The sequence below is a fragment of the Anolis carolinensis genome, chromosome 2 (assembly GCF_035594765.1).
Source record: "Anolis carolinensis isolate JA03-04 chromosome 2, rAnoCar3.1.pri, whole genome shotgun sequence".
NCBI lineage: Eukaryota > Metazoa > Chordata > Lepidosauria > Squamata > Dactyloidae > Anolis > Anolis carolinensis.
This window is the reverse complement of record NC_085842.1, coordinates 81,558,528-81,582,732: the sequence shown is the minus strand read 5'-3', so window position 1 is coordinate 81,582,732 and position 24,205 is coordinate 81,558,528. Positions and strand designations below refer to the sequence as shown.

The following is a 24,205-nucleotide window of genomic DNA, read 5'->3' as shown; positions in this document are numbered from 1 at the left end:
TGTTCCTACATTTGACTTGGATAGCAGCATAATCTTCGATAATGCTAGCTGGCACTATCCAAAGTTAAAAAGAAAGATAGCCAAGCCAGTTGGCACCATTTCTGTTTATTTGTGCTTCCAAATTTACTATTGCCAGTGTAGATGAGCCTCCTCCACAAAAGAATGGGGAGCTTTCCTCTAAGCCTGTTCTCAGAGAAAAAAGTAACACTAAGCACTCCTTAAATCAAGAGTGCATCCTGTCATTTACACTTCAGCTTCCACACCCTTGTGTGAGTACTGGCGTTCAAAAAGTCTGTCATGATTACCTGTTATTTGGAAATCTACGTTATTGCTGAAGGCTTTCATGGCCAGAATTGCATCTGCTTGGGCTGGCATCTGTGGGTGGCATCTTCAGAACTTCTGAAGACACCAGCCACAGATGCTGGAGAAACGTTAGGAGAGAATGCTGCTGGAACATGGCCATGCAGCCTGAAAAACTCACCGCAGCCCAAACCTACGTTACTTCATCTTGACAGTAACATTACATGCTCTTACCAATTTTGAGTACAAGACCCAGTTGTGCTTTGACATAAGGGTCCATATCATTATGTAATAGTTGATGTGGAACATACTTCATTTGCATGTTCCCAAACGCATTCCAATGTATCCAGGTAAGGGAATCGTGTATGAGCGTAAATCCAGAAACTTAGAGATGGGTTGATTGTAAGCCTGGTTGTCCTTTGAAAAGTGAAAGGATTGGTGAGACACTTTCCCCCATGATAACTGTTTCGGAGGTGGATTTCCCATCCCGAAGGTAATTTCCCTCGCCTCCTGTCGTCTCATCCCCGTTTGTAACGGAGTCATTTGTAGGTCGGGTGTTTGTGAGTGCCTGTAATGCCCTTTTAATAGAAGTGGCCTAAACGTGGCGTTCCTCGGACCAGGAACTCGGCAGCCTGGGGCGCTGTCCCTTCCCTCCTTTGCCCCAAGCACCCTTCGGGGACGCAAACCCCTGCCCTCCTTTGTGGGGTCAATCGCGGAGCCTCTAAAGCAGACGTGGACAAACTTCGGCCCTCGGGAGTTTTGGACTTCAACTCCCACATTTCCTAACGGCCTCAGGCCCCTTCCTTTTCCCCCTCAGCTGCTTAAGGGGCCTGAGGCTGTTCGGAAATGTGGGAGTTGAAGTCCAAAACTCCCGGAGGGCCGAAGTTTGCTCATGCCTGCTCTGAAGGCATCCTAGCCGAAGCATCAGCCAATCCCAAAAGCAGGGCGCGGGAGGAAGCGGTGAAGTCTCGCGAGGGCGGAGAGGGGGGCCGGGGTGTCGGCCTGGCTTCCCTTCCGAATTGACCCCTTCCGCCCTCCGTCTCCCACTTCCTGAGGCGGGAAAAGAGGCGGCTCCGCCCACCTGGGACTGGCCTCAAAGTCACCGGGCGCGCGGGGAGAGCCTGGCACTGAGAGGGCTTTTGTTCTCCTCCTGCCGCTGCGGCGAGGGAGGGCGGCGGGAGGGGTCTGGCGCGGCCCCGCTCGCTGCCCGAAGCCCTTACGTCGCGGTGCCCGTCGCTTTGCTGTCGCCCTCTCTTCTCGTCAGAGGCGGCGCGGGGTGATGACGTGTGAGGCGCGTACGGCGCGGCAACTGGGCAGAGCCGCCTTGGTTCGCTCCCTTTTGTCCAAGATGGCAGCTGCTGCTGGAGGCGCCTCTTGAACCGCGGGCCCCGGAGCCATGAAGCGGGCCAGCGAGCGGGATTCCAGCCCCTCGCGGGGAGCCTCGTCCTCGGCGAAGAGGCCTCGCGAGCGGGACAGCGGGAGCGGCGGCAGCAGCAGCCGGCGGGGCCCGCATCGCAGCTCGGGCGCCTCCTCCTCCGCCGCCTCCTCGTCCTCGTCGTCGCGCAGCAGTCGGGACAAGCCTTCAGCCGGCGGCTCCGGCTCCAGCTCGCGCAGCCACCGCGGGGAGGAGCGGCCTGGGCCCGGCGGAGAGGCCAACCACCGCGCCACCGCCGCCTCCTCCTCGTCGTCCTCCTCCGGCGCCAGGAGCAGCAGCCAGGCCGCCAACCCCTCCTCCTCCTCCTCTGCCTTGCCCTCGCTGCCCTCTCTCGCCTCGGCCTCCTCGCGGGTGCTGCCCAAGGCCAAAGCGCTGCCCGCGGTGCCGGTGGCGGCGCCCTCGCTGCTGCTGGGCGTCCCCGCTCCACCCCCGGTGGCGGCCCCGTCCCTTCTCCTGGCGCCGGGCCTGGGCCTCTCTGCGGCGGCGGGGCTGGCGGGGCTGGCGGTGGAGCCCCCGGGAGCCAGCAGCGAGTACAAGACTCTGTTGGTGAGCGGCCTGAGCCCCGCGCTGCCCGACCAGCTCCTGGAGGAGGGCCTCTTCCGCCAGTTCCAGCGTTTTGCCAGCGGTGGGGCCGGCGACATCAGCGTTAAGCTCTCACACACCCCGGAGCTGGGCCGTGTGGCCTACGTCAACTTCCGACACCCCTCGGACGCCAGGGATGCACGGCGTCACGCACGCGCCCGCCAGCTACTGCTCTTTGACCGGCCCCTCAAGGTGGAGCCTGTGTATCTGCGGGGCGGCGGGAGGAGGAGCCGCACTCCACCACCCGCCCCCTCCGCGGAGCCCCTGGCCTTCTTGCCCCCGCTCCACGGGGGTGTCTTCCCCTATAAGCAGCGTTCACTCTCCCCTGTGCCCGGGCCCCTTCTCCGAGAGGCCCGCCCCCCACGCCACGCACAGGCCGCTGCTGCTGCCGCCTTTGCCCTGGAGGCCGTGGCCCTGGGCCTGTCGCGGGAGCGAGAACGTGTGCTGGACTACTATGGCCTCTACGACGAGCGGGGACGGCCCTATGGATACCCTGCGGCGGCATCAGTGGCAGCGGCCGAGGAGGAGCTGATGCCAGAGGATGACCAGAGGGCCACCCGGAACCTCTTCATCGGCAACCTGGACCACAGCGTCTCCGAGGCAGAGCTGAGGCGGGCCTTCGAGAAGTATGGCATCATCGAGGAAGTGGTCATCAAGCGCCCAGCCCGGGGCCAAGGGGGCGCCTACGCTTTCCTCAAGTTTCAGAACCTGGACATGGCGCACCGGGCCAAGGTGGCCATGTCCGGGCGGGTGGTTGGCAGGAACCCCATCAAGATTGGCTACGGAAAAGCCAACCCTACCACCAGGCTCTGGGTGGGCGGCCTCGGTCCTAGTACTTCCCTGGCTGCCCTGGCGAGGGAGTTTGACCGCTTTGGGAGCATTCGGACGATTGACTATGTGAAGGGGGACAGTTTTGCTTACATTCAGTATGAAAGTTTGGATGCTGCCCAGGCAGCCTGTGCGCAGATGAGGGGTTTCCCGTTGGGTGGGCCTGAGCGGAGACTGCGAGTAGACTTTGCCAAAGCTGAGGAGGTGCGCTATCCTCAGCCATATCCGCCCGCACCACTGCCGGTGCACTACGAGTTGCTCCCTGAGGCCTATAGCAGACACAGGAGCCTGGAACAGGACTTAAGGGTGAGGGATAGGACTCCTCCTCATCTTCTCTACTCTGACAGGGAAAGGAGCTTTCTGGAGGCAGATTGGGCCAGTCCTGTCAAAAATGCAGAGCGCAGAAATAATTTGGAGGCCTACAGCCGGTCAGCACGCAGCCGCAGTGGAGAACGCTGGGGCAGCGATGGCGACCGTAGCGTGCTTAAGCCTTGGGAGGAAAGGCGCAAAAGGCGCAGCCTTTCCAGCGAACGTGGGAGAACCACCCACTCGCCCTATGAGGACCGAAGCAGGACAAAGGCTGGAGGGACAGCTGTTGACCGCAGTCCGGATCGGATGCGGAAAGAGAACCACACGACTGAGGCTGCCACAGAGAAAGAGCAGAATAACTCCCTCCAGAACAACCGGCACACATCAGAAGACAAGCCTCATCGTGAAATGTCCGATCCTCAGCCTAAGAAAAGAGACAGTGAACGCAATCATCGAACTGGTGAGTCTGAATCAAAGACTCACGAAGAGTCCAAATTGGAAACGAAGAAACTAAAAAGCTTGTCAGATTATGCCCACACTCTGCAGCTTGCCTGGCATGGGCTACTTGTCCTGAAGAACAGCTGTTTCCCTACATCTATGCACATCCTTGAAGGGGACTTGGGGGTCATTAATGGGCTCCTGAAAGACCACTTGTCTGGGGGAAAGCTGACACAGCTTAAGATTGCTCAGAGACTTCGGCTTGACCAGCCCAAGCTGGATGAAGTAACTCGACGCATCAAGCAAGGAAGCCCCAATGGCTATGCTGTGCTGCTGGCTACCCAGTCTACTCCAGGAGCAAGTGCTGAAGGGACCTTCCCTGCCGTGGAGCCCAGCTTACAAAGGCGGCTTCTCAGGAATCTGGTCTCTTACTTGAAACAGAAACAGGCTGCTGGGGTTATCAGCCTTCCTGTGGGAGGGGCAAAGGGCAGAGACAGCACGGGCATGCTTTATGCTTTCCCTCCTTGCGAATTCTCCCAGCAGTACCTTCAGTCCGCACTAAGAACATTGGGAAAGTTAGAAGAAGAACATATGGTGATAGTGATAGTCAAAGACACTGCCTAGTATTTACTCTCTTTTATCTCCTTTCTTCCTCCTTTTTCTGATTCCATGTTTCTTTATCTTACACAGCCTGGTTCCTTTGAAGGCCAATTATTTTGAGTGAGGCCCCAAAAGTCCTCCCAACAGAATTCTACAGTTTTATTAGCTTTGAATTAATTTTAATATCCATTTAATGAATCCCATTTGTTTTTAATATGTGACACTGTCTGCTGTGTTCTTATTTTTTTAAATGTATGGAAAGTTGTCAGTAAAGCCTTGTTCACTGATGGATTTTTAACTTTGTGCAGTGTCCTGGTTTCTGTAGTCTTGCCAGGCTGGCTCTGTGCTCCAGTAGATGCAGTTAGTACCTACTGCCCCTACAGTTTGTAAGACCCTTCCTTCCTACTGCTGTTCAACATCATGCCAGCTTTTTTTTTCTTCTTCTCAGAAAGTTGAAGCCTGGTTGCTTCTTTCCTCAATAGTTAATTCCAGGTTGTTGGTTTTTTTTAAAAAAAATGAGGTGACGTAACCTCAATTAGACCAGCCTTTTTGTGGTGGGTGACAACATTTAAGGTGGTCTTAACCAAAGAACAGCTCTACAAAGCGTAAATGTTCAGTCTAATCCCTAGCACCTCCTAATGCATAAAGATGCAAGGCACCTTAGGTTTTTCCCTCTTCTGTGTTTCCTGTTGGATGGATTATCATATTGCAAATTCAAAGCCGTTCTTAGATTTCCTGTTAATAGCGATGGGCTTCTCAGGAAGACAGATAACCAGACACTTGAGTAGGACCTGATAACAACACCTAAATGATTATGTTGTTCAGTTCCTTCATCACAAAAATAAAGAGGAAAACATTGTTTATAGTGTGTGTATTATACTATAGATAGCAATGCAATTTCCCTCTCTTGTAATACTCAGTGGGTTTAGACAGGTAGATGAAATCATTCTGGGGCAGAAAGTGGCTGTCTTACACATGTTGACATGCTTACTGCTCTGCGATTCTTGCTGGATATAATGTGATGGCATAGCCACCTCTACAAAAAATATGCATAGTATCAAGTGCAATAAAAGCACATCTAATTTACTGGGAATCACAGCTGGCAGGGGATTCTTGCAAGTGCTTAACAGCAGAATATACTTCTGTCCGACATGGCTATGTATGTAGACTATTGTTTTGTGAAGTGGCCCTCAGGTAAAAAAGAATGAAGTGTGGATTGTAAAATATTAGGTGGAGTGTGTGTATGCTGTGGTAAAATCATCCCACATTTACACTAGAATAACTCCACTTGTGTCTAAGTTATGCAACTAATAAATAGATGTATGCATATTCATTTAGCTTGCATAATTCTCTTTCTAAGCTTGCTTTTCAAGGAACTTGCAACATTTTGCAAAGAATGTGTAGATTGGATAGTAGAAAAATCTATTTGTTCACATTTGACAGCCCCTGCACCAGTGACATGAATTGTACAGGATGCTATCAAGCCTGTAAAGTCCCGGTCTGGCTCCTGAGATTTTAGCATCAGTGCTCCATTTGTTTTAAGCAACTAAATTCTGTTCTTGTGCAGTGAAGTTAGGGTGGCAGACATCCAGACTTTTAATTCACCAGCAAAGTAGAATTTCTGAGAGAAGCCATGTTCAAAACTGTTTCCTGAAAAACCTCTTGCGTTGTTTGTCCACATCCTAAACAAAGTTAAGGATGGAATTTCTATTCTGAAAGGCTTAGGCCCCTCACAGTAATTAGTTTAGAATTTAAATGATAGGTTAACTTACCAGATTTTAGTAAAAGCTGTCAATGTCATTTTCATCTGCATTTCTGATGAAATGGCAATAATGAAGCCTTCTCGAAATACAAATTTCTAAAGGGAGATAAGAATGTACTGCATAGAAGTTTCTACCCAACTTCATCCTATTAGATCTTCATTCAATATGCTGGCATATTAGGGAGGATCAGTCACATGTTAAACCAAAAAAAAGCCACACAAAAGGATTCAGAAGATATTTCTGAATGCCTGTAGCAATTTATAAAGGAGCAGATTTTGTTTGCTTCTGAATAGCTTTCGATCCATTGCACTTGGGAGAAATACCATGAAAAAGTCAAAGGAAAGCCTCTTTTTTTGTTGCTTGATTTCAATAATTTCTGAGCATTCTAATTCTCTTAGGGCAGTTAATTTATAAATATTCTGTTTGTTTCATTTATTGTAAAAACTGAAATAGGAAATGGACAGGTTTTAAATTGATGCAGGGAGATCACGGGATAAGCAAAATATTTTCATCAACAAATGTCACTGAAAGCCAAATAGTAATGATTCTTCCTGATTTTGTAAAGCACTTACTAGCTGAAATGGAGCAGACATATATTTAAGCAGAAATATGAATTAATGTAGTTAAAGGAGATGAGAGGACAAAAGGGGAAATTAAAAATTATTTATGGACATTTTAAGTTTACATAGCTATAATGTCTGCATAGTCATTTTGCATATATTTGTCGTTTTCCAAGGGGAGTCGAAGGAAAGACTTTCCCAATTTTTGAATTGTTTGTTCACATGAAAATTAAGCAGTGGACCCCTCTTCCCATTTTTTCCTGTCACATTCAGATGAATGCAGTTGCAACTCCAGTATGACTAAGTTATATCTCATGGCAGAAATGACAGCCTTAAGCCAAGGCAACAAATTATGCTATATCACCTCAAGGCTATGAACAGACTGGAGATGAATTTTATTTTTATTTTTTTAATAAATACAATTTACATTAAAGAAAAAGGCCTTCGATTTGCAGTTTTCACAATCAGGGCAGAAAGGAAGGTAGATTGAAATTTTTAATCACAAAAGAAAGGCTGGGATAAAATGAAGGGGAACTTATAAATGAGTCCTTCATTTCCAGCAACGGCAGGTTGTGAACAGGACCTTCAGCCTCCCGCATGGCCACTACAGCAGGATGTCTTGGGTTTTTGATAAGACAAAAGGCATCTGACAAAAAAAATGAACATTTCACAGCAGGTAGCAACACCTCTATTAAAATTATATTGAAAATAAAAATCACTCATCCACAGTTTTACAATCCATGATTCACTGCCTCCCACCCTTCACTTTTCAATAAAAATGCCCTTTTGTTATTGTTAAACTTTTTCCTTTCCCCAAAATTTATCATGGCATCTAAATAGAAGGGTACATATTCATACCCTCTTTATAACATCTGCCTGTTTTTTTATCCTTTTTTGTTTCATATAAAACTATTTCTGTTCTTTAGGAAAGAACTTTATACAAAGAAAATATATTGAAATATCTTCAGACATCTCTGTGGAGAGGAGACTCTTGTCTCAGCCTAAAAACAAAAAGAAAGAAAGAAAAGAAAGGCCTTTAAACCCCTCTAGTCTCTTTGTAGGAAGGCTCTGGCCATGCCAGCAGTCTGCATCTGTCCTCTGCAAGACCAGGAGGGCTGGAGATCTTTAGATGTTCTTCCGAGAATTACAATCTGAGAGGGTGCACAGTATCGCCTCCTGTTTGGTCTCCTGGCTTCTGAGACGGGCGCCTTCCTGCCACCAACATCCTGTGGGATAGCTGCTCATTCATTCAGAGATAAGATTATGTCATCTTCCAAATCCAAATTATCGGAGCTGTCAGCTAGAAAGGGGATAAATGGTTTATTTGAACAATGCAAAACTTTCATGTCAAAAAGGTTCCCAAACCAAGCGCCTTCACCCCAACAGTAACTGTCAAGAGCCAGAACCACTTTTAGCAGCAATATGGTCACCTAGGAACCCTGAGCAATGACCAGCCAGGCAAAAGTTGAGTAGGTGAGACTTTTCTCCTATCCATATTCACAGGCCCAAAGAGACATCAGAGACACAAGATTATACTCATGGTTTAGTTATTATATTCAAAAAGGGGACAAGATGAAATTTCAAAACCTGTAAAAGATCAAATGGTGCTCCCTGTTTACTTGATACCCTAATAAAGCTAAACAAACAAGAAAAGGCTGGTAATATTTCTGAAGTGAAATCTGTAATAGTTTGATTAACTAGAAAAGCAGGCCACAGAGGAGACATTAATTCTCTTCACAGATGGTGCCATTTCTCATACTAAACAATATGGGGCAGACAACTTTCACTGCCATCCTTGTTCCAATAATAATTGGTTTGATGATGCCATGTCTGTGGAGAGGAAAAGGCAACTTATTACTTCCCCATTTCAAGGTTGTGTTGTAACAGCCTGCCCCTGCAGGTAGGGAATGCAGAGGAGGTTTGACTGTGTTTGCTCTGGGTCTAGAACTATGCTTCAGGTGGGGCAGTTACTATAACATGTCGATTCCTACACACACGTAAGAAAGTGTGCTTAGGCAAATGGATTCTGGCCCACTCCTTGTTTCCAAAGGTTACTATTGAAGGTTACTATTGAAATATGAGAGGATACAGAAGAATGTTTGTGATTCATTGTGTATACACTACCTTAGGGGATAAAGGAAAACAACTTTATGCTGGCATGGAATTTAAATGTACTTCATTTTGTCTGTTTAATAGCTACCAGAGATATTGTCTGTTTAAAACCTACCAAGGACAGCAGACTTATTGCACTTAACACCAAGTACTCCAAAACAGTCTTATAATAATATCCTATCATTTCAGAACAGGCAGCATAGGCAACAAGAAAGACTCACTTGGAAAGCCGAGTTTGGCCAGTATCTTTGTTTTTAAGCAGCTGCCTGCATCTACTTTGTCACTAAAACAGCCACATCAAAACCTGCTGCCTAGATATAGAAAATCCAGGCAGGGAAGTACAACTGCATTGTGTATGGAATCTATGGCAGTGTAGCATTCAAAACATCACTTGTGAAACATTGGTGTCACAAAACGAAAATTCAAGAGAGATAATGAAATAATTCTGCATGTTTAGGCTCATAGCTCTGCTTCCACAGTATGTATGGGTTAGTTCCCAATGGTGTTTATTCAGCAATGTAATTATCAGAAGAAGTGTGCAGAAATAAAAACATTAACTGGCAGGGTAGAACTCTTCAAAAGGCCTTAATGTCCCCAAGGGAGGGGTTTCTCTCGGTCCCACCACCATCACAGGCTCACATGGTGAGGACTCTTGAGAGAGCCTTCGCAGTGGCTGCCCCCTCTCTGCAGAAGTCCTTTCTTCGAGAGGTTCGACTGTCCCCCTCCATGCTGTTTTTTTTTTTTCCAAAGGCAGGCAAAGTCCCGTTTAAGCAGGCTTTTAATGAGTAATTGATCACAGGGAAGCTTATAAAATGATTTTACACTGTTTTAATGTAATAACTTATAATTGTCTTTAAATTTGTATTGCTGTTTAAATTTATCCTTTTTGTGAGCCATTTATGCCCCAATTTTAAGATAAAGGTAGCATATAAATGAAATAAATAATAAATAATACTAATACTAAAGAGCCCTTCTTTTCCTGAGTCCTTACTGACATTTTCAAGGGACATCTGTTAAAAAGAAGGTCCTATATTACAATCAGAATGCAAGCTGAAAGAACCCAGCCAGGTAAATCTATGCAGCGCATGCACACTAGAGATTTGCCCAGGGCTCTCAGTTTAAGTTAGACTCACATAAGGGAGAACATGACAAAAAAGCCTTTGAAAAGTACTAATCCAGAAATCCAGTACAATGGAGAACAGAGAGAACAATGCATTATTCACTACATGGGACACAATATGGCCAGGAGATGAAACTCAATGAAGGTGAGATGAAGGGTGCTTTCTGCAAGCATCACACCACACTTGAAGTTACTAGTAAAATAATACATGCACATTAATATTACAGAGCAACTTCAAATAAGAGATCAAGTATAGAGCATTGTACTTCATGACAGAAGTTTTTACATGGCTATACATGTATCCTTTACATGGTTAAACATGGTTTTTGAGATGGATATCTTCAGTTGACTTTATGCTACTCTGAGAAGAAGGAAGAGCTGCAACTTATTTGTGGATCGTGTGGATTTAGTTGTGCTGCCCTTACACTACCTACATGCTTATTGGATACACTTGCCTCTCTTTCTACAAAAGGTTTTTCCATGCTTCACTCCTTTTAAATCAGTAATTTTGAAGCCAGATGTATCTGAATGATGTGCCCTTTAAGATGCAAATATAAGTGTTCTAGAATCAAGAATTCTAGTTTATTTAAATAATACACTCTGCTCCCAGTATCAGTCACTCAGTCAGCTCCTCTCTATTCCATTTGTTGCTGTTGTGTGTCTTAAAATTATTTCTTACTTATGGTAATTCTAAGGCAAACCTATCACAGATTTTTCTTGGCAAGGTGAGGTTTGTGTTTGCCTTTTCTGAGGACAGAAGAGTGTGACTTGTCCCATGGCCACCCAGTGGATTTTCAGGGTTCAGAGAGGATTTAGAGCCTGGTCTTCAGAGTCAAAGCAGTACCCCAACCAAACACACATGTTGAGATAGACTTCTGCAACTCATCCAGTTATGGTTGGATAAAAACAAAAAAATAGTGGAGAGCAAAAAAGAGAGACAATGGTAAATTAAATTAATTAAGAACAATTTAGTTAGGTTTCCTTCTTCATAGAAACTTTCCCAAAGTAGAAGAATGGATGACCCTCCTATAAAGGCAGATTGTCACTGACCTGCAAGTCATAAAAGATTATCGTACAAGTTCTGAGTTCCTTTGAAAGGACCGATTGCTTACCTGTAACTATTTCTTTGAGTGTTCATCTATGAGTGAGTTGTTTATTGTACTAGCCATAGGCCATGACATCAAATAATATACAACTTTTAAAAGTACAGTATACACTTTCCAATATAAACATTAAAACTTATTCTATAAACTAGCTTTGTCATATTACAGTAGCAGTGACAATCCCCATAGACATGATAACAATAACAATATCTGATTTGTATTATCCCAAACTGTTTCCATTTCTAGCCTCCGCTGTGGACTTTACAAATTTAGCTTGGATTTTTTGGGCTGTGACTGCAAATGTGGCAACCTTTAATGTTATATTTTTGGAATAATCCGCTAACAGGTCACAGATAACTGCTGACTGTTGCCATGCTGGCCTTTCTTCTAAATGGCTCCCAGGAGATTGTTTCTGGGGTCATTATAAGAAGGGCAATGTAACAGGTAGTGTATTAAATCTTCTCTTTCCTCGTTCCACAAATACAAGGTAGTTGGGCATTGGCTCTGTTCCATCAGTACTTTGATGGGTCAACAACCCTATTGCAGTTGGACAAGAAGGCAATTACAGTGGTCATCTGTGAATTCACACAATTGGATAATCTGTGCAGGCGCAAAGCACTGGTCGTAATCTTCTAGAATCACTAGGCAGAAAAGTGTTGGCAGAACCCATCTCACCATCCCAAAACTATAAGAGGTCTGTTGCCGCCAAACCCCCTCAGTTCCTAAGCTGCAGCCACAGCCTGTATTGAGATCTGAGGTGGCATGACCCTGTATGGGGAGGATGGGGAGGATTGTGTAAATTCAAAGATAAACACTCGAAGAACCTATCTTTCTTCTTTGTGGTCTCTGTGAATTACACAATTGGGTGACTAGCAAGCAGAAGTTATTTGAGGTAGAAGTCATGACACAACAGACCACTGCCTTTGGTACTAAGTCAAAAAACGTTATTCAGTATGAATCATGTACCCATAACAAGAACACTTATGTAAACAGTCCATTGAAAGAATGTAGAATGTACCACAAAACATATGTACAACCATCAAGATTTAATTCCAATGTAATACCAATGAAATATACATGAATATACTTTTGCAGAATTGTACAAAATAAACTTCTGAAAAGTGTCATCTCACACTTTCCAGTCATTGGTGCATGTAACTGCACATAAAGTGCTCAATGAGCATCATACAAAGCATACCCATACATTCATATAAGATAAACTTGTACAATCAGGATAACAATTTGATACATTCAGTAAATCTGCCCAGTGAAAAGTTGCATAGAAAATAAACACATAAAGTAACCCCAAAACTGCCTCCAGAGAGGCGAGGGGAGTCATGAAACACATGATAATAAAACAGCAACCAAGGGAAGTGTCTTTCAGGAATCGAGCATCCAATCGGTAGTGATACAAAAGTGAACAGGATACAAATTGCTTCTAGTGGGATCCCTTTGAGAAAAGCAACAGAAGCAAAAGTTACCCTAATTCCATGTGCTTTGACACAGTTTGGTGGTCCTGATTCAAATCAAAGACATCACCTCTGGCAAGAAGATAATATCAAGCCTGAGAATGACTATCAGGTCGAACAGACAGGTATGTATGATCCTGGCAGAAAGCACAGAAGTAACTGCCACCAAGAAGGTAGCTTTCCATGGCAACAGATGTAAGAAACATGTGGCCAAGGGTTCAAAGGGCTTGTCCATAAGCTTCAAGAGGCTCTAGTTCGAGACTGAATGTAACACAAGTGGGTGCAGATTTTGTAACTCTTCAAAAAACTAAGAGCCAGTTGTCGAGGTAGGATCATACCGTGACATTGTTAGTTCTTTTATTTATTTATTTATTTATTCAAGAAAACAAAATTCCAAATATAGTCACCAACAAAAGCATGTGCAAGAAAAACATAATAAAACACTATCTGCATCGAGAAAGTATATTGTAGTACGAGTTTTCTCAATATATGAATAAGGTCAACAAGAAAAGTCAACAAAGATACAATCATTATATAGACTTAATATCATAAAATAATAATAGATGTAATAATAAAAACCACCTAATTTAGTTTAAAACTTTCCCCATCTTTTCTCTGTGCTACCTTCACCTGGACCAACTTATCTTATTCTTTATCTCCAGAATTTAATTGTTTCTGTTGCAGGTTTGTTCCCGTCCTTCAGTAAATACAAATTCTATACATTTTCCCCATATTTTCCAAAATCTGTTTGTTTCCATATTCCCTTTTTAACTTTAATGTCAAAAGTCAGTTTGTCATTAATCACTATGTTCCAAACTTCTCTATACCATTCTTCTAATTGAATTTCACCTTTATCTTTCCAATTTTTTTGGAATTATCAGTCTAGCTACCATAGGGTGGAAATTAATTCCTTCATTTCTTGTGAGGATATAATATTATCATACAATGATAATAATGCTATTTCTGGTGTATCTGTTACCTCTTTTATTATTGCTCTTACTTCTTTAAAGACTATTTTCCAAAATTTTTGTATAAATCTACATGACTACATATGGATATATAAGCTTAATTATTGGAATCCTCTTTAGCATTGATTTGAATGTTTCTCCTCTGTCTGGTTTAACCTAACTGCTGTTAAGTACCACCTCCATACTATTTTATAATAATTTTCTTTAATTCTTATAGACATATTTTAAGTTGCGCTTACTCCATATTTTTTCCATTCTTGATTATTCACTCTTCTTCCCAGATCTAATTCCCATATTTCTTTGAGATGGTCCTGAATCTGCTCTTCTTCCAGTAATAGTTAATAAATATCACTTAATGTAGCTTTTATTGTTTCATTTTCTGCTTTAGTCTCACTTTGGATAATCATCCTCTCAAATTTTGTATATTCTCTACCCCGCACATTTATTTTGTATATCTGTTGACTATTTTCCGAGTTGCAGGCATTTATAACGTGTTATATTATTTTCTAATATTTGATCTCTAATTCTTTCTATATTTGTCATCTTTAAATCCCAGTCTTTTATTGTCATTATTTCTCTTCTTTTTAATTCTTTTTCTGGTCCTTTTTAAAAAATTTCAGGGAAATTGTTTGTAATTAATCCTGGAGTTAGGGGTGAGATACTTGGCCTCAATTTTGCTTTATATTTCCTCCAGATTTCCAAAATATTTTTAAGAAGGGATTACTTATCTTATTATACCAGTTCTTCTTATATCTTCCATTTTTATCTAGAAAGAAAATATATTCCAATTTCAAATCTAGTTTTTTATCACTCTCTTCTAACCATTCCAAGTCTCTTTGGTTTGCTAAGCCTTCTGCTATGTGTCTTATTTGATTGGCTTGGTAGTATAGTTTGATATTTGGGAGGCCTAAGCCACCTTCTTTTTGTGGATTCTTTTTGGTAGGATAGCATTGGTTAAATGAAAATATTACCTAAATTAAATTTCTTATTTAGAACGTTATCTATAAAAATTTTGATCCAAGAATTTAAAAAATGGCAAAATATGCTAAACTTTTATAGTAATGGAAATAAAAAAGTCAGAATTAATAAAAGAAAATTTCCATTTCCAAACTTTTTCCTTCTATTTCTTGTTGTTCTCTTAATTTGTATTGTTCTTTAACAAGGATTCCTCTAGATACTGCTTTCATTGTGTCCCACACTATTGTGAAGAGACACTGATTATTATCATTGATCTCCCAAGTATCTTTTAGTTCTTTTGATAAATTTTCTCTTATTTTTTATCTTCAAGGACTCTATTATCAATTATCTATCTCTTAGCTATTTTATATATTTTTAAAATTTTTATATCTATGCTAATTAATGCACAATCTGAAATTTTTATAACTCTTATCTCTGCATCTAGAGATTTAGAGATTAAGCCTTTTGAGACAAAAATATAATTGACTCTTGAATAGTTTTGGTGAACTGATGAAATGTAAATCTTTTTAAATTTCCTTTTATAGTTCTCCCCACATCTATCATCCCCTCCCTAGTTATTACTTTGTTTAGATCTGTCTAATTTTTGTCTTTATCTTCTCTTGTGGGATTATTTTCTCCAATTAAGAGTTTCTGGGAACAGATCAGGCTAGAGGGAGAAGCCAAGCATGGCATGGGCCAGCATTTTACCAGAAGTGTCAGCAATGTGTTTAGACAGTTGGACTTGGTGATGTGCCAGAAACAGGACTTCTTGGCAAAAGGTTGATAAGGCAGATTTGACTTAGTTGTCTAGATGGTCAAAGAAAGGGGCAATCGGGTCGCATACATGCCTCTAATAATTGGCCCCGTTGGTCGAGATACAGGCCAGCAAAGAAGCACCAGAACAGACCTCCCTGCTGATGGCATCAATCTTCTTCCCCTCCTTGTCTGTTGGAGTGGCATGAAAATATTGACTCAACTCTTGAGCACAATGTTGAGGGACTTTCAGGGAAACCTGGTCCACATGTCAGTGGTATGGTGGTACCAGACTGGCTTCCACCCCAACAGGCTGGTTTGCCGAAGCAGAATGAAACCTTGGTTGAGACGTGGCCCTGCTTCATACTGGCTCAATCTCATAGTCAATTGGAGGTGTAGCTGGGGAAGCCCCAACCACTTCTATGGGAGCTTCAACCTCTTCACCCTCAGAGTGTGGCTCACCGGTATCAGGCCTTCCTTCCAGAGACAAGGTGAGAGGAATAGTTTTAGAAGTTGCCCTCTGGGCTCCTGGTAATTCAGCGTTTAGGATTAGCGGTTCAGCATGAGATGACCTTTTCTTTTTGGTCTCCTCTGCTTTGTAAGCCTTCCCTGGTGTCAGGGGTTTCTCTGGTGAAGGAGTAGGCTCCTTAGATTTTGTCCTCTTCGAATTAAAAGCAGTCACTTCCTCTGTCAAACGTTTCATGGCAGCTTTCATCAAAAACGTTGAAGGAGGAAAAGATTTCCCCAAAATGGTTGCTGGGACTGATGTGGAGGAGCTCAAGTCTTACTGCTTCAAACCAGTTTAGGAGGAGGAAGGCGAGAGGGCCTGTTAATACCGGGAGGAACGAAATCACCTCCCGATTCTTCCTTTCCTAAGGTGTAAAGGCCTGGCAATGAATGCATGAGTGGACAGAATGTCCTTTGCGAAGGCACTTAGAATGCCCATCCATGTCGAGTTTACCCAAACACTGCTTACACCTCTCCAAGTGAGTTGAGTAGGCCATAATGGTCTAGACTATAAGCACTGAACAAAATGACTCAAAAGCGGAAGCCATCACAATGCAAAGTTGGAATGGAAGAAGCTCTTGTCAAAAAATAAGGCAGTACAAATTGTAGAAGAACAGGCAAAAAACTAACAGGTTTTTGGTGGCAACTGGGCCTTATATAATCTTGGGATTGTGGACGGTGTTACCGCCAAACTTTTTCTGCTTAGTGATTCTAGAAAGTTCTGAACAATGCCCTGCCCTTGTGCAGATTACCCAATTGTTGATTCATAGAGATCACAAAGAAGAAATACAATTACACAATGAGATCTTGCACCAAGTACCCTAAGACAGTAACCAAGTAGAGTATATATATTCACCCAGAAGCAAGCTTGATTCCCTGTCTTGGAGAAAAGGCTGGATATAAATAAAGAAGAAGATAGCATCCTCTTTTAGAAGTTACCTCTCCCATCATTTACCCTTATCATCCTCTGTGTATTTTTTGAACTTTACAAAATAGAGCTTTCAGAGAGAGAATGAAAAAAACAGTCACTCAGATGGAACCACTGGAAAAGCCAGAGGTTTCAAGCACTCAGCATCTGTAACAATGTTAGATTGCCAAATGAAGGAAAATCAAGTAGCAAAGCTATGTATACTGTTTGAGGCAGCATCAAGTTTCCATGTGCATCTGAAATGAGTAACTTTGTACACCCATAATATGGATGCTTGACATAGTATGCTCCTGAAAAGCAAGCCGGGGGGATGGGATGGGACTTTCTTCACCTGGAAGATGGCTGTAGCTTGAACCCATGCCATGTTTAGCCAGAAATATGTCTTATTGAGTTACTCACACAGATACAGAGCTTAAAGGGGACAGTTTCCATCATGCTGTGTGCTATAGGTCCACATGCTGTGGTCTATAGCACTCAGCAGTCCATGGCTTTTAAAGATAACTTCATGTTGTAAACATTTTACACTATATAACAACTGTGTTAATATAACTGAGTCTGTCATATGAAGATGAGATGGCTAAATTTTGAGGCCTACAGGAAACAGATTTTCTCACTTCACTGAGCAATGCTTTCATGACCACTATTAACTTTATAGGTCAACAGAACCTTAGGAACCCTCTATTTTTAAAAATCCTAATTGCTTAGCCTTGTATCTACAGAGATGGGTTAGTAGCAGTACTGTCTACAAAGACAAAACTGTACGGTTAAAAAAATCTCATCAGTTTGGACTAGAAACTGAGGATAAATGTTCGGCATCAGAACCACAATATGGGAAATCACTTCCCTTTCTTCTGAGACTACTGAGAAAGAAGAGAAGCTGGCACAACTGGAATCTAGAAAAAAAGCTTAGAGCACTTTTGTGAAATGGATGGGTGTCTTACTCTTTATACAATCTCTGTGGATTACTCCAAAATCTATTTTCTGGAAGCCATACTTACTGTCACCAAGAATCAGCTCAACTTCCTCATCTGCGTCAGAATCTTCATCCTCCCCTTCATCTCCCTCCTCCAGCAGGTTCGCCAGTTCCTCATCATCAGAAGGTGAGAAGTCATTTTCTCCATCCTCTCCTGCATTCTCGTTGTTTTCCTCTTCCTCCATATCAGCTTCCAACAGCTGGTCAGTATCCAGCTCATCCAGGTCATCTGTATCATCTTCATCCTCATCATCATCTTCTTCCTGCTCCTCCTCCTCCTTAAGAAATATTACAAAAAAGAAAACCATGAGACCTAGCAGGTGGTGGATGAACCAACAGGCAACATTACAGTGACAAACATACTGCCAGGCATTCAAACTTTCCACCAAAACACGTCCCAAGCTTATAGTGTCTCCTCCCAAGTTCTCATCAAATAAAACAGACAGGTTGTTCTAGAGCCAAGCTCTTTACTACAGAGGTAAAACAACAGAAGGCCAACACTGTGTATTTAGAACAGATCTGGAAGAATCCAAATGGCAGTGTATTCCTGGACACTCAGTCAGACTAAGTCACTGGAACAAGTTTGTTACAATGCAAGTCTCACTGATTTCAACAGGAATCAGTTCAACCTAATTACCTTGGATTCAAGCCACTGTAATTGGTAAAAGTGTGAATGATTAGCTTTAAATAAAAATCCAAACTAACCAATAATTTGATCAACTAGTCCATGAAGAATTTCTCTTTTTACTATCATGCTGCTTGCTTTGAATTAGTCAGGCCAATATTTCAAAAGACTTATCTGTAGGGCAGTGAAATGCGACACAGAATGTGATATTCAATAAAGAGAATGAGGAGCTTAAACAGACTTAAGGGAGCATTAATTTTGTTCCAATACAGTAGAGACCACAGGCACAGAGATATTTGTGATAAAAGCTTGAGTTTTATGAAGTTGTAGGACTTATTCCTGTTCTGATAAGGAAATTTAACATATTCTCAAAAGCATGACAAAATGTTCTAACATCTCCCTCTTGTTAATTCCAATGGACAGATGCTACAGAGAGGAAACAAGTACATGAATGTAGAAGTAAACTTCACTCCTTGACAAGACAAGCTGCTAAAAATGAAGGGTCCTATATGAAGACATGTTCAGTGCTATGTGTCATCAAGATATTCACCGGGGGAGGGGGGCTCTGAGTGACTAGAGTAATCTGTAAAAGAATAATCCCACTAACTTTCTCAAAGCCTGCATACAGACTCAAAATACATATGATGTGATCTTAATCAGGTTCTTCAAACATAAGTCATACCTGAAGTACAATTCAGGAATGTAAAATGATTTGCTGCAAATCGTGATATTCTGTTAGTCCTTTCAAGTTTATTTAAAGCATGTATCCAAATCTTACATGCTTTCCATACAGTATATATTTAACAAATTATGGAAACACACTTCCTGGTCTGGACAAGAACTTTCTAGGCACGCTCTGTGAAAGATTAATTGGATCAGGTTTTTCATAGACTAACAGAAAAACAAACTTGAATCAAGTGACCCAGAATGAGTAATACCCAAGTCTTAAACAACACAAGAATCAGGAGCTGCATTTGCAAAGAAAAGCAAATTTAAATGAGAAATTTATGTCTCCTAACACAGTTGTATTCCTGCATTTTCCTTTCACAAGGCACAAAATAAAAAGTTCTAACACTAAACTGTTTAACAACACCTACAACGTACAGTTTTGACCAAGAACCAATAAATAAAACTTAATACCACCTAACTGCACTTCAACAGTCACATACATTTTTCAGAAGGTTGTGGCCCAACTGCAATTCTTTGCTAAATTACACAAAAAGGCATTTAATAGCTACTATTAATAAAACGTCAACCAAAAAGACCTTTATTCAACTAAGTATTCTTTCTCCTGTTTACTCTTCACTTAAATACACACCACATTAGAAAGAACACCATTAAGACAAAGTATTTTAGTTTGATTTTTTTTCGTTCTCTATTGCTTAATGGGGACTGATTAGTATAGAACAAAAAACTGTTTCAAGAATGAAGGTAATATAATAAGATGGACCTGCCATCAATGGATCTCAGGTCATTTGTTGATGGCAATGATTTGAAGGCCAATCCCAAGTAATGTGAGAATATGAAGTTAGCATTTGAAGGTCATGATGCTAGAGAAGCAGCTAATCCTGAAGATCAAGCAATTCTATTTTATTTACTTGCTATTTAGTTTTGTTAATTTGCTCAGAGGACATTGCACTTTTAAATATCCTTGGGCATTCCATTGTTGACCTCAAGGCCACTATAAACTGTAGAGAATGAAAGACTGCCAAACTAGAGTTCACTGACATATATGGGACCGTTTCTTCTGACCTGGATAATGACCTATATTGGCTGAATCTGTATAAAAGTGGTTTTGTTCAGTTTGCACAAACTGAGCCCTATCCTACCCGTGCTGGATGTACCTGAGCTCTTTAATATCAAGTCTCATTTATCTCTTTCAACTGATTCATGCACAGCATTCTCTGCTTTCAGGATACATCCATTCATTTTTACTGTCGTTTCCCATATCATGCAAAACCACTGGATGTGACCGGCAGCTAAGTCCCCTGTAGACTGCACTAACTACATTTGTGTGACTCTGCATTTGCAAATACTTAGGTGTCACATTTGCACTTTACATTTTTCATGATGTACTTGAAATCTCTAAAAAGTACAATTTAAAATATCACATGAAATTCAACAATCAGCATGGAAAAATTCTACCCTTCTCTGAACATAAGTACAGTAGAGTCCCACTTATCCAAGACTCGCTTTGCCAACGTTCTGGATTATCCAATGCATTTTTGTAGTCAATGTTTTCAATACATTGTGATATTTTGGTGCTAAGTTCGTAAATACAGTAATTACTACATAGCATTACTGTGTATTGAACTACTTTTTCTGTCAAATTTGTTGTATAACATGATGTTTTGGTGCTTAATTTGTAAAATCATAACCTAATTTGATGTTTAATATTTATTACAACATTTATATCCCGCCCTTCTCAACCGAGAGGCTTTTCCTTAATCTCTCCTTATTATCCAACATATTCGCTTATCCAACGTTCTGCCGGACCATTTATGTTAGATATGTGAGACTCTACTGTGTGTCTATGTGTGTACATAACATACCCATATCCCCCGTTCTTCCAAAAGTCATTATGTGTACCTGACAAATACACCAAGAACTCTGTGGTCCATATCTGCAGTGTCGTTTACCCACATGTGGGGGGAAATGGTATCTCTAGAAAATTGCTAGATCCTCTAGGCCAGGGGTGTTAAACTCATTTTCATCAAGGGCCACATCAGCCTTATGGTTGCCTTCAAAGGGTCACTGAATCCATAAACTGAGAATATATGGATACAGTGGGTCAACTATATTTTTTACATAGTAGTTGTTGCACTTTTTACCCAATTTTGGTCTTAAGATGTTATTGAGTAACAACTCCCATTGCTTTTGATAATCCACCATGGATAACTGCAACCCACTTGTGACACTGAAGTTGGGGAAATGCTGTAGAACATTTTAACATCAGACATCATATCTACAACCCTTGTATCCAAACACCACTATCCTGACTACACAGAACAAACTGCAGCCTTCCAGGTGTTACTTTATCACCACTCTCATCAGCTCTAGTCATGACGTTTAATAATGAGGAATATAGGAGTTGTAGTCCAGCATCTGGAGGGTCACATAAAATGACATGGAGGGCCAGATTGGCTCCGTGGGCTGTGGATTTGACATATGTAGATAGAGGACCATCAAAGGAGTGAAGGTACCATCGCCAGGGGCTTTGAGGAAAGAGGCAGCCTTTGTTTTCTTTGTTGCCTCTGGCTCAGCTCCTGGAACTCACTCCTTGCAGAACTGAGGCCCTGGCCCTGTGACTATGCAAAGCCAGGCCCAGCAAGAACACCTGCCTGCCTCCAGAGGCTGGGGCATAAAAGGACCATGCCTGTGGGGGTCTCAGCCATCGAGGGCCTCCACCATCTTGCTCCCTGGGAGAGCAGGGAGGGTATATAAAGATAGGTTGAAACTCTATGGAGAGGGAGATGGCGGATGGTGGTGAGGGTAAAGAAGGGACCTATGTTAATTGCTGTAATATGTTTCATACATATGTCTATGTTTGATGTTTTTATAGTTTTAATTGTTTTAATCTACAGTGTTTTTTATTTAAATATGTGATATATATATATATTTATATATATGTAAGGCATTGAATTTTGCCATTTATTCTGTTGTAAACTGCAGGGGTGAGAAAAGCGGTATAGAAATGCAGATAATAATAATAATAATAATAATAACAATAATAATAATAATAATAAGTTATTTTATGTGATACAGTGCTATCCTTCTCCCAGAAGTTTTGTTGTATCAGACTAACAAGGCTACCTATCTACAAACTTATTTTTAGTTTCCCATGCCCAGCACTTCCATACTCCACTGGGAACAGGGATCTGCAGGAAAGTTTAGAAGATTGTATGTTCAATGGTGTTTTCATTCCATGATAAATATTATTACTTCAGAAAAGCTGATATAAGAATAATATAGTCTACAGAATTTGTTCAATAATAATTTGGATAAACTACCCTGAGACACACTTTTGTACAAGTGTTCACCTTGGTTCACATATTCACTTATGTAAATGGTTTTTATTTTCTCTGAATAATTTGACAGATTTTTTTAAGCCACATTCTTCATCTTCATTTTAATTGCTACTCACATATCATTAACTCATCCTCACTGAATGGTGTAAATGCTTTTCCAACACTGAAAAGCTACCATTCTTTTCATTTTCCTTCTGGTGTATTTCTACTCCAAATCTTACCCCCAAATTCTCCATTGTCCCACAAAAATCTAAATTCATTAATGTCTTTCATTCTCATAGAAAGGATTCAGGGAAATAATCCTCAGTAACAGATAGTGCTTGCTTTACCTTCTGGGTTCCACCTCTCCAAGTAAATGCAAACTCTCCACAGGTTATCCAAGGCATGAAGCAGAACTGACTAGATGTATTAGCACACAGAAGGCAAAATCCTTACCATAGGCTTCTATGCAGACCAGGAGACAGGTATACACGGAACACAGCAAACAATTTGTCATATATGTCAAATTGAAGAGACAAAATAAAGTTATTGCCATTCTATAACTTTAACTAGTTAAGACACTAACTAATTTACAGTAACTACAAATATTTTAATACCACCCCTCCCCTGTTCTTAATATACTCCAAGTTCAATATTTGGCACCACACATTCTCTTTAATCTGTGCAAGAGGTTTTAGTACATGCTTTGCACACAGGAGATACTATCCCTGGCAAGGGATGCTTTCAACATCCATCTACCCCAGATACTGAAAGACCAGTGCAAACAAAAGTGGACAATACAGAGCTAGCTAGAGGGACATGGTGGAAGGCAACTTCATATCTCCTTCTTCCTGGATAGTCTTTATTTTGAGACCAAATTTTTATGACAAAAATGCAACTGGTGCTCATACTAGAATAGTAACAAACCAATTTAGGGAAACTATTCCATTTATTAGAACATTGGCCCAGGTGATCTCTTATGTGAAATATACTGGATATGCCCTTACACCAAATGTTTGCTACAGAGAAATTTTCTCAGTTTTAAAAGAAATAGAAGTTACCTTAATTGTGTATACAGAGTATACAAAAAGAACTAGTGCTGAAATGGTAACACTAACATATTAATCCTTAATACTACATTATTTGAATTGGTGAACAGAATTCAGTGCCTATGATGACTGAGGAATTCTGGGAAACTTAGTCCCACCCAAAAAGTAATCTTCTGCAGTTCCAAGATGACTCAGCCATCCATATTGATATTTTCAAATATTTGTACTTACAAGTGATTTCTACACAGTTTATTATGCAATACCTTTCCATGCTAGCAGTCCTAAAAAAGACTTATAGCAAAAGATAGAGCCGATCAACATTCCTTATAACATACTAGCTGTGCCCAGCCATGCGTTGCTGTGGCGAAGTATGGTGGTATGGGAAATAAAGTATTGAGGAATTGGTGGTAGTTAAGGTAAAGGGTAAAGGTTTTCTCCTGACATTAAGTCCAGTCATGTCTGACTCTGGGGGTTGGTGCTCATCTCCATTTGTAAGCCGAAGAGCTGGCTTTGTCCGTAGACTCCTCCAAGGTCATGTGGCATGACTGCATGGAGCGCTGTTACCTTCCTGCCGGAGCAGTACGTATTCATCTACTCTCATTTGCATGTTTTTGAACTTTAGGGTTGGCAGAAGCTGGGGCTAGCATTGGGGGCTCTTTCTGCTCCCCCAATTCAAACCTGTGACCTTTCAGTCCAGAAGTTTAGTAGCTCAGCGCTTTAACACACTGCGCCATCAAGGGATATTATTTCCTAAAGCTTGTGAATATACAGTATTTCTGATTGGGTTTTTTTTTTGCCTGTTGGAGGAAAGTATGAATG

At 41.7% G+C, this 24,205-nt stretch overlaps 2 protein-coding genes across 4 annotated transcripts in view; one reads left to right on the top strand and one right to left on the bottom strand.

Annotated features, from left to right (window-relative positions):
- The first annotated feature begins 1,347 nt into the window (after window positions 1-1,347).
- rbm15b (RNA binding motif protein 15B) lies at window positions 1,348-5,825 on the top strand. The gene has a single exon (XM_008105074.3). It carries the CDS (start codon window positions 1,697-1,699, stop codon window positions 4,514-4,516), a length of 2,820 nt encoding a protein of 939 aa, XP_008103281.2. The 5' UTR covers window positions 1,348-1,696; the 3' UTR covers window positions 4,517-5,825.
- Window positions 5,826-7,187: 1,362 nt separating this feature from the next.
- dcaf1 (DDB1 and CUL4 associated factor 1) overlaps window positions 7,188-24,205 on the bottom strand; it is a 65,840-nt gene continuing 48,822 nt past the window's right edge. For 2 of the 3 annotated variants that reach the window (XM_008105076.3, XM_008105077.3), the window contains exon 23: window positions 7,188-17,983. In XM_008105076.3, the coding sequence (XP_008103283.1) occupies window positions 17,639-17,983 (345 nt within the window). In that variant the 3' untranslated portion in view covers window positions 7,188-17,638. The remainder of the gene's footprint in view (window positions 17,984-24,205) is intronic. The other variant, XM_008105078.3, reaches the window with a different exon arrangement.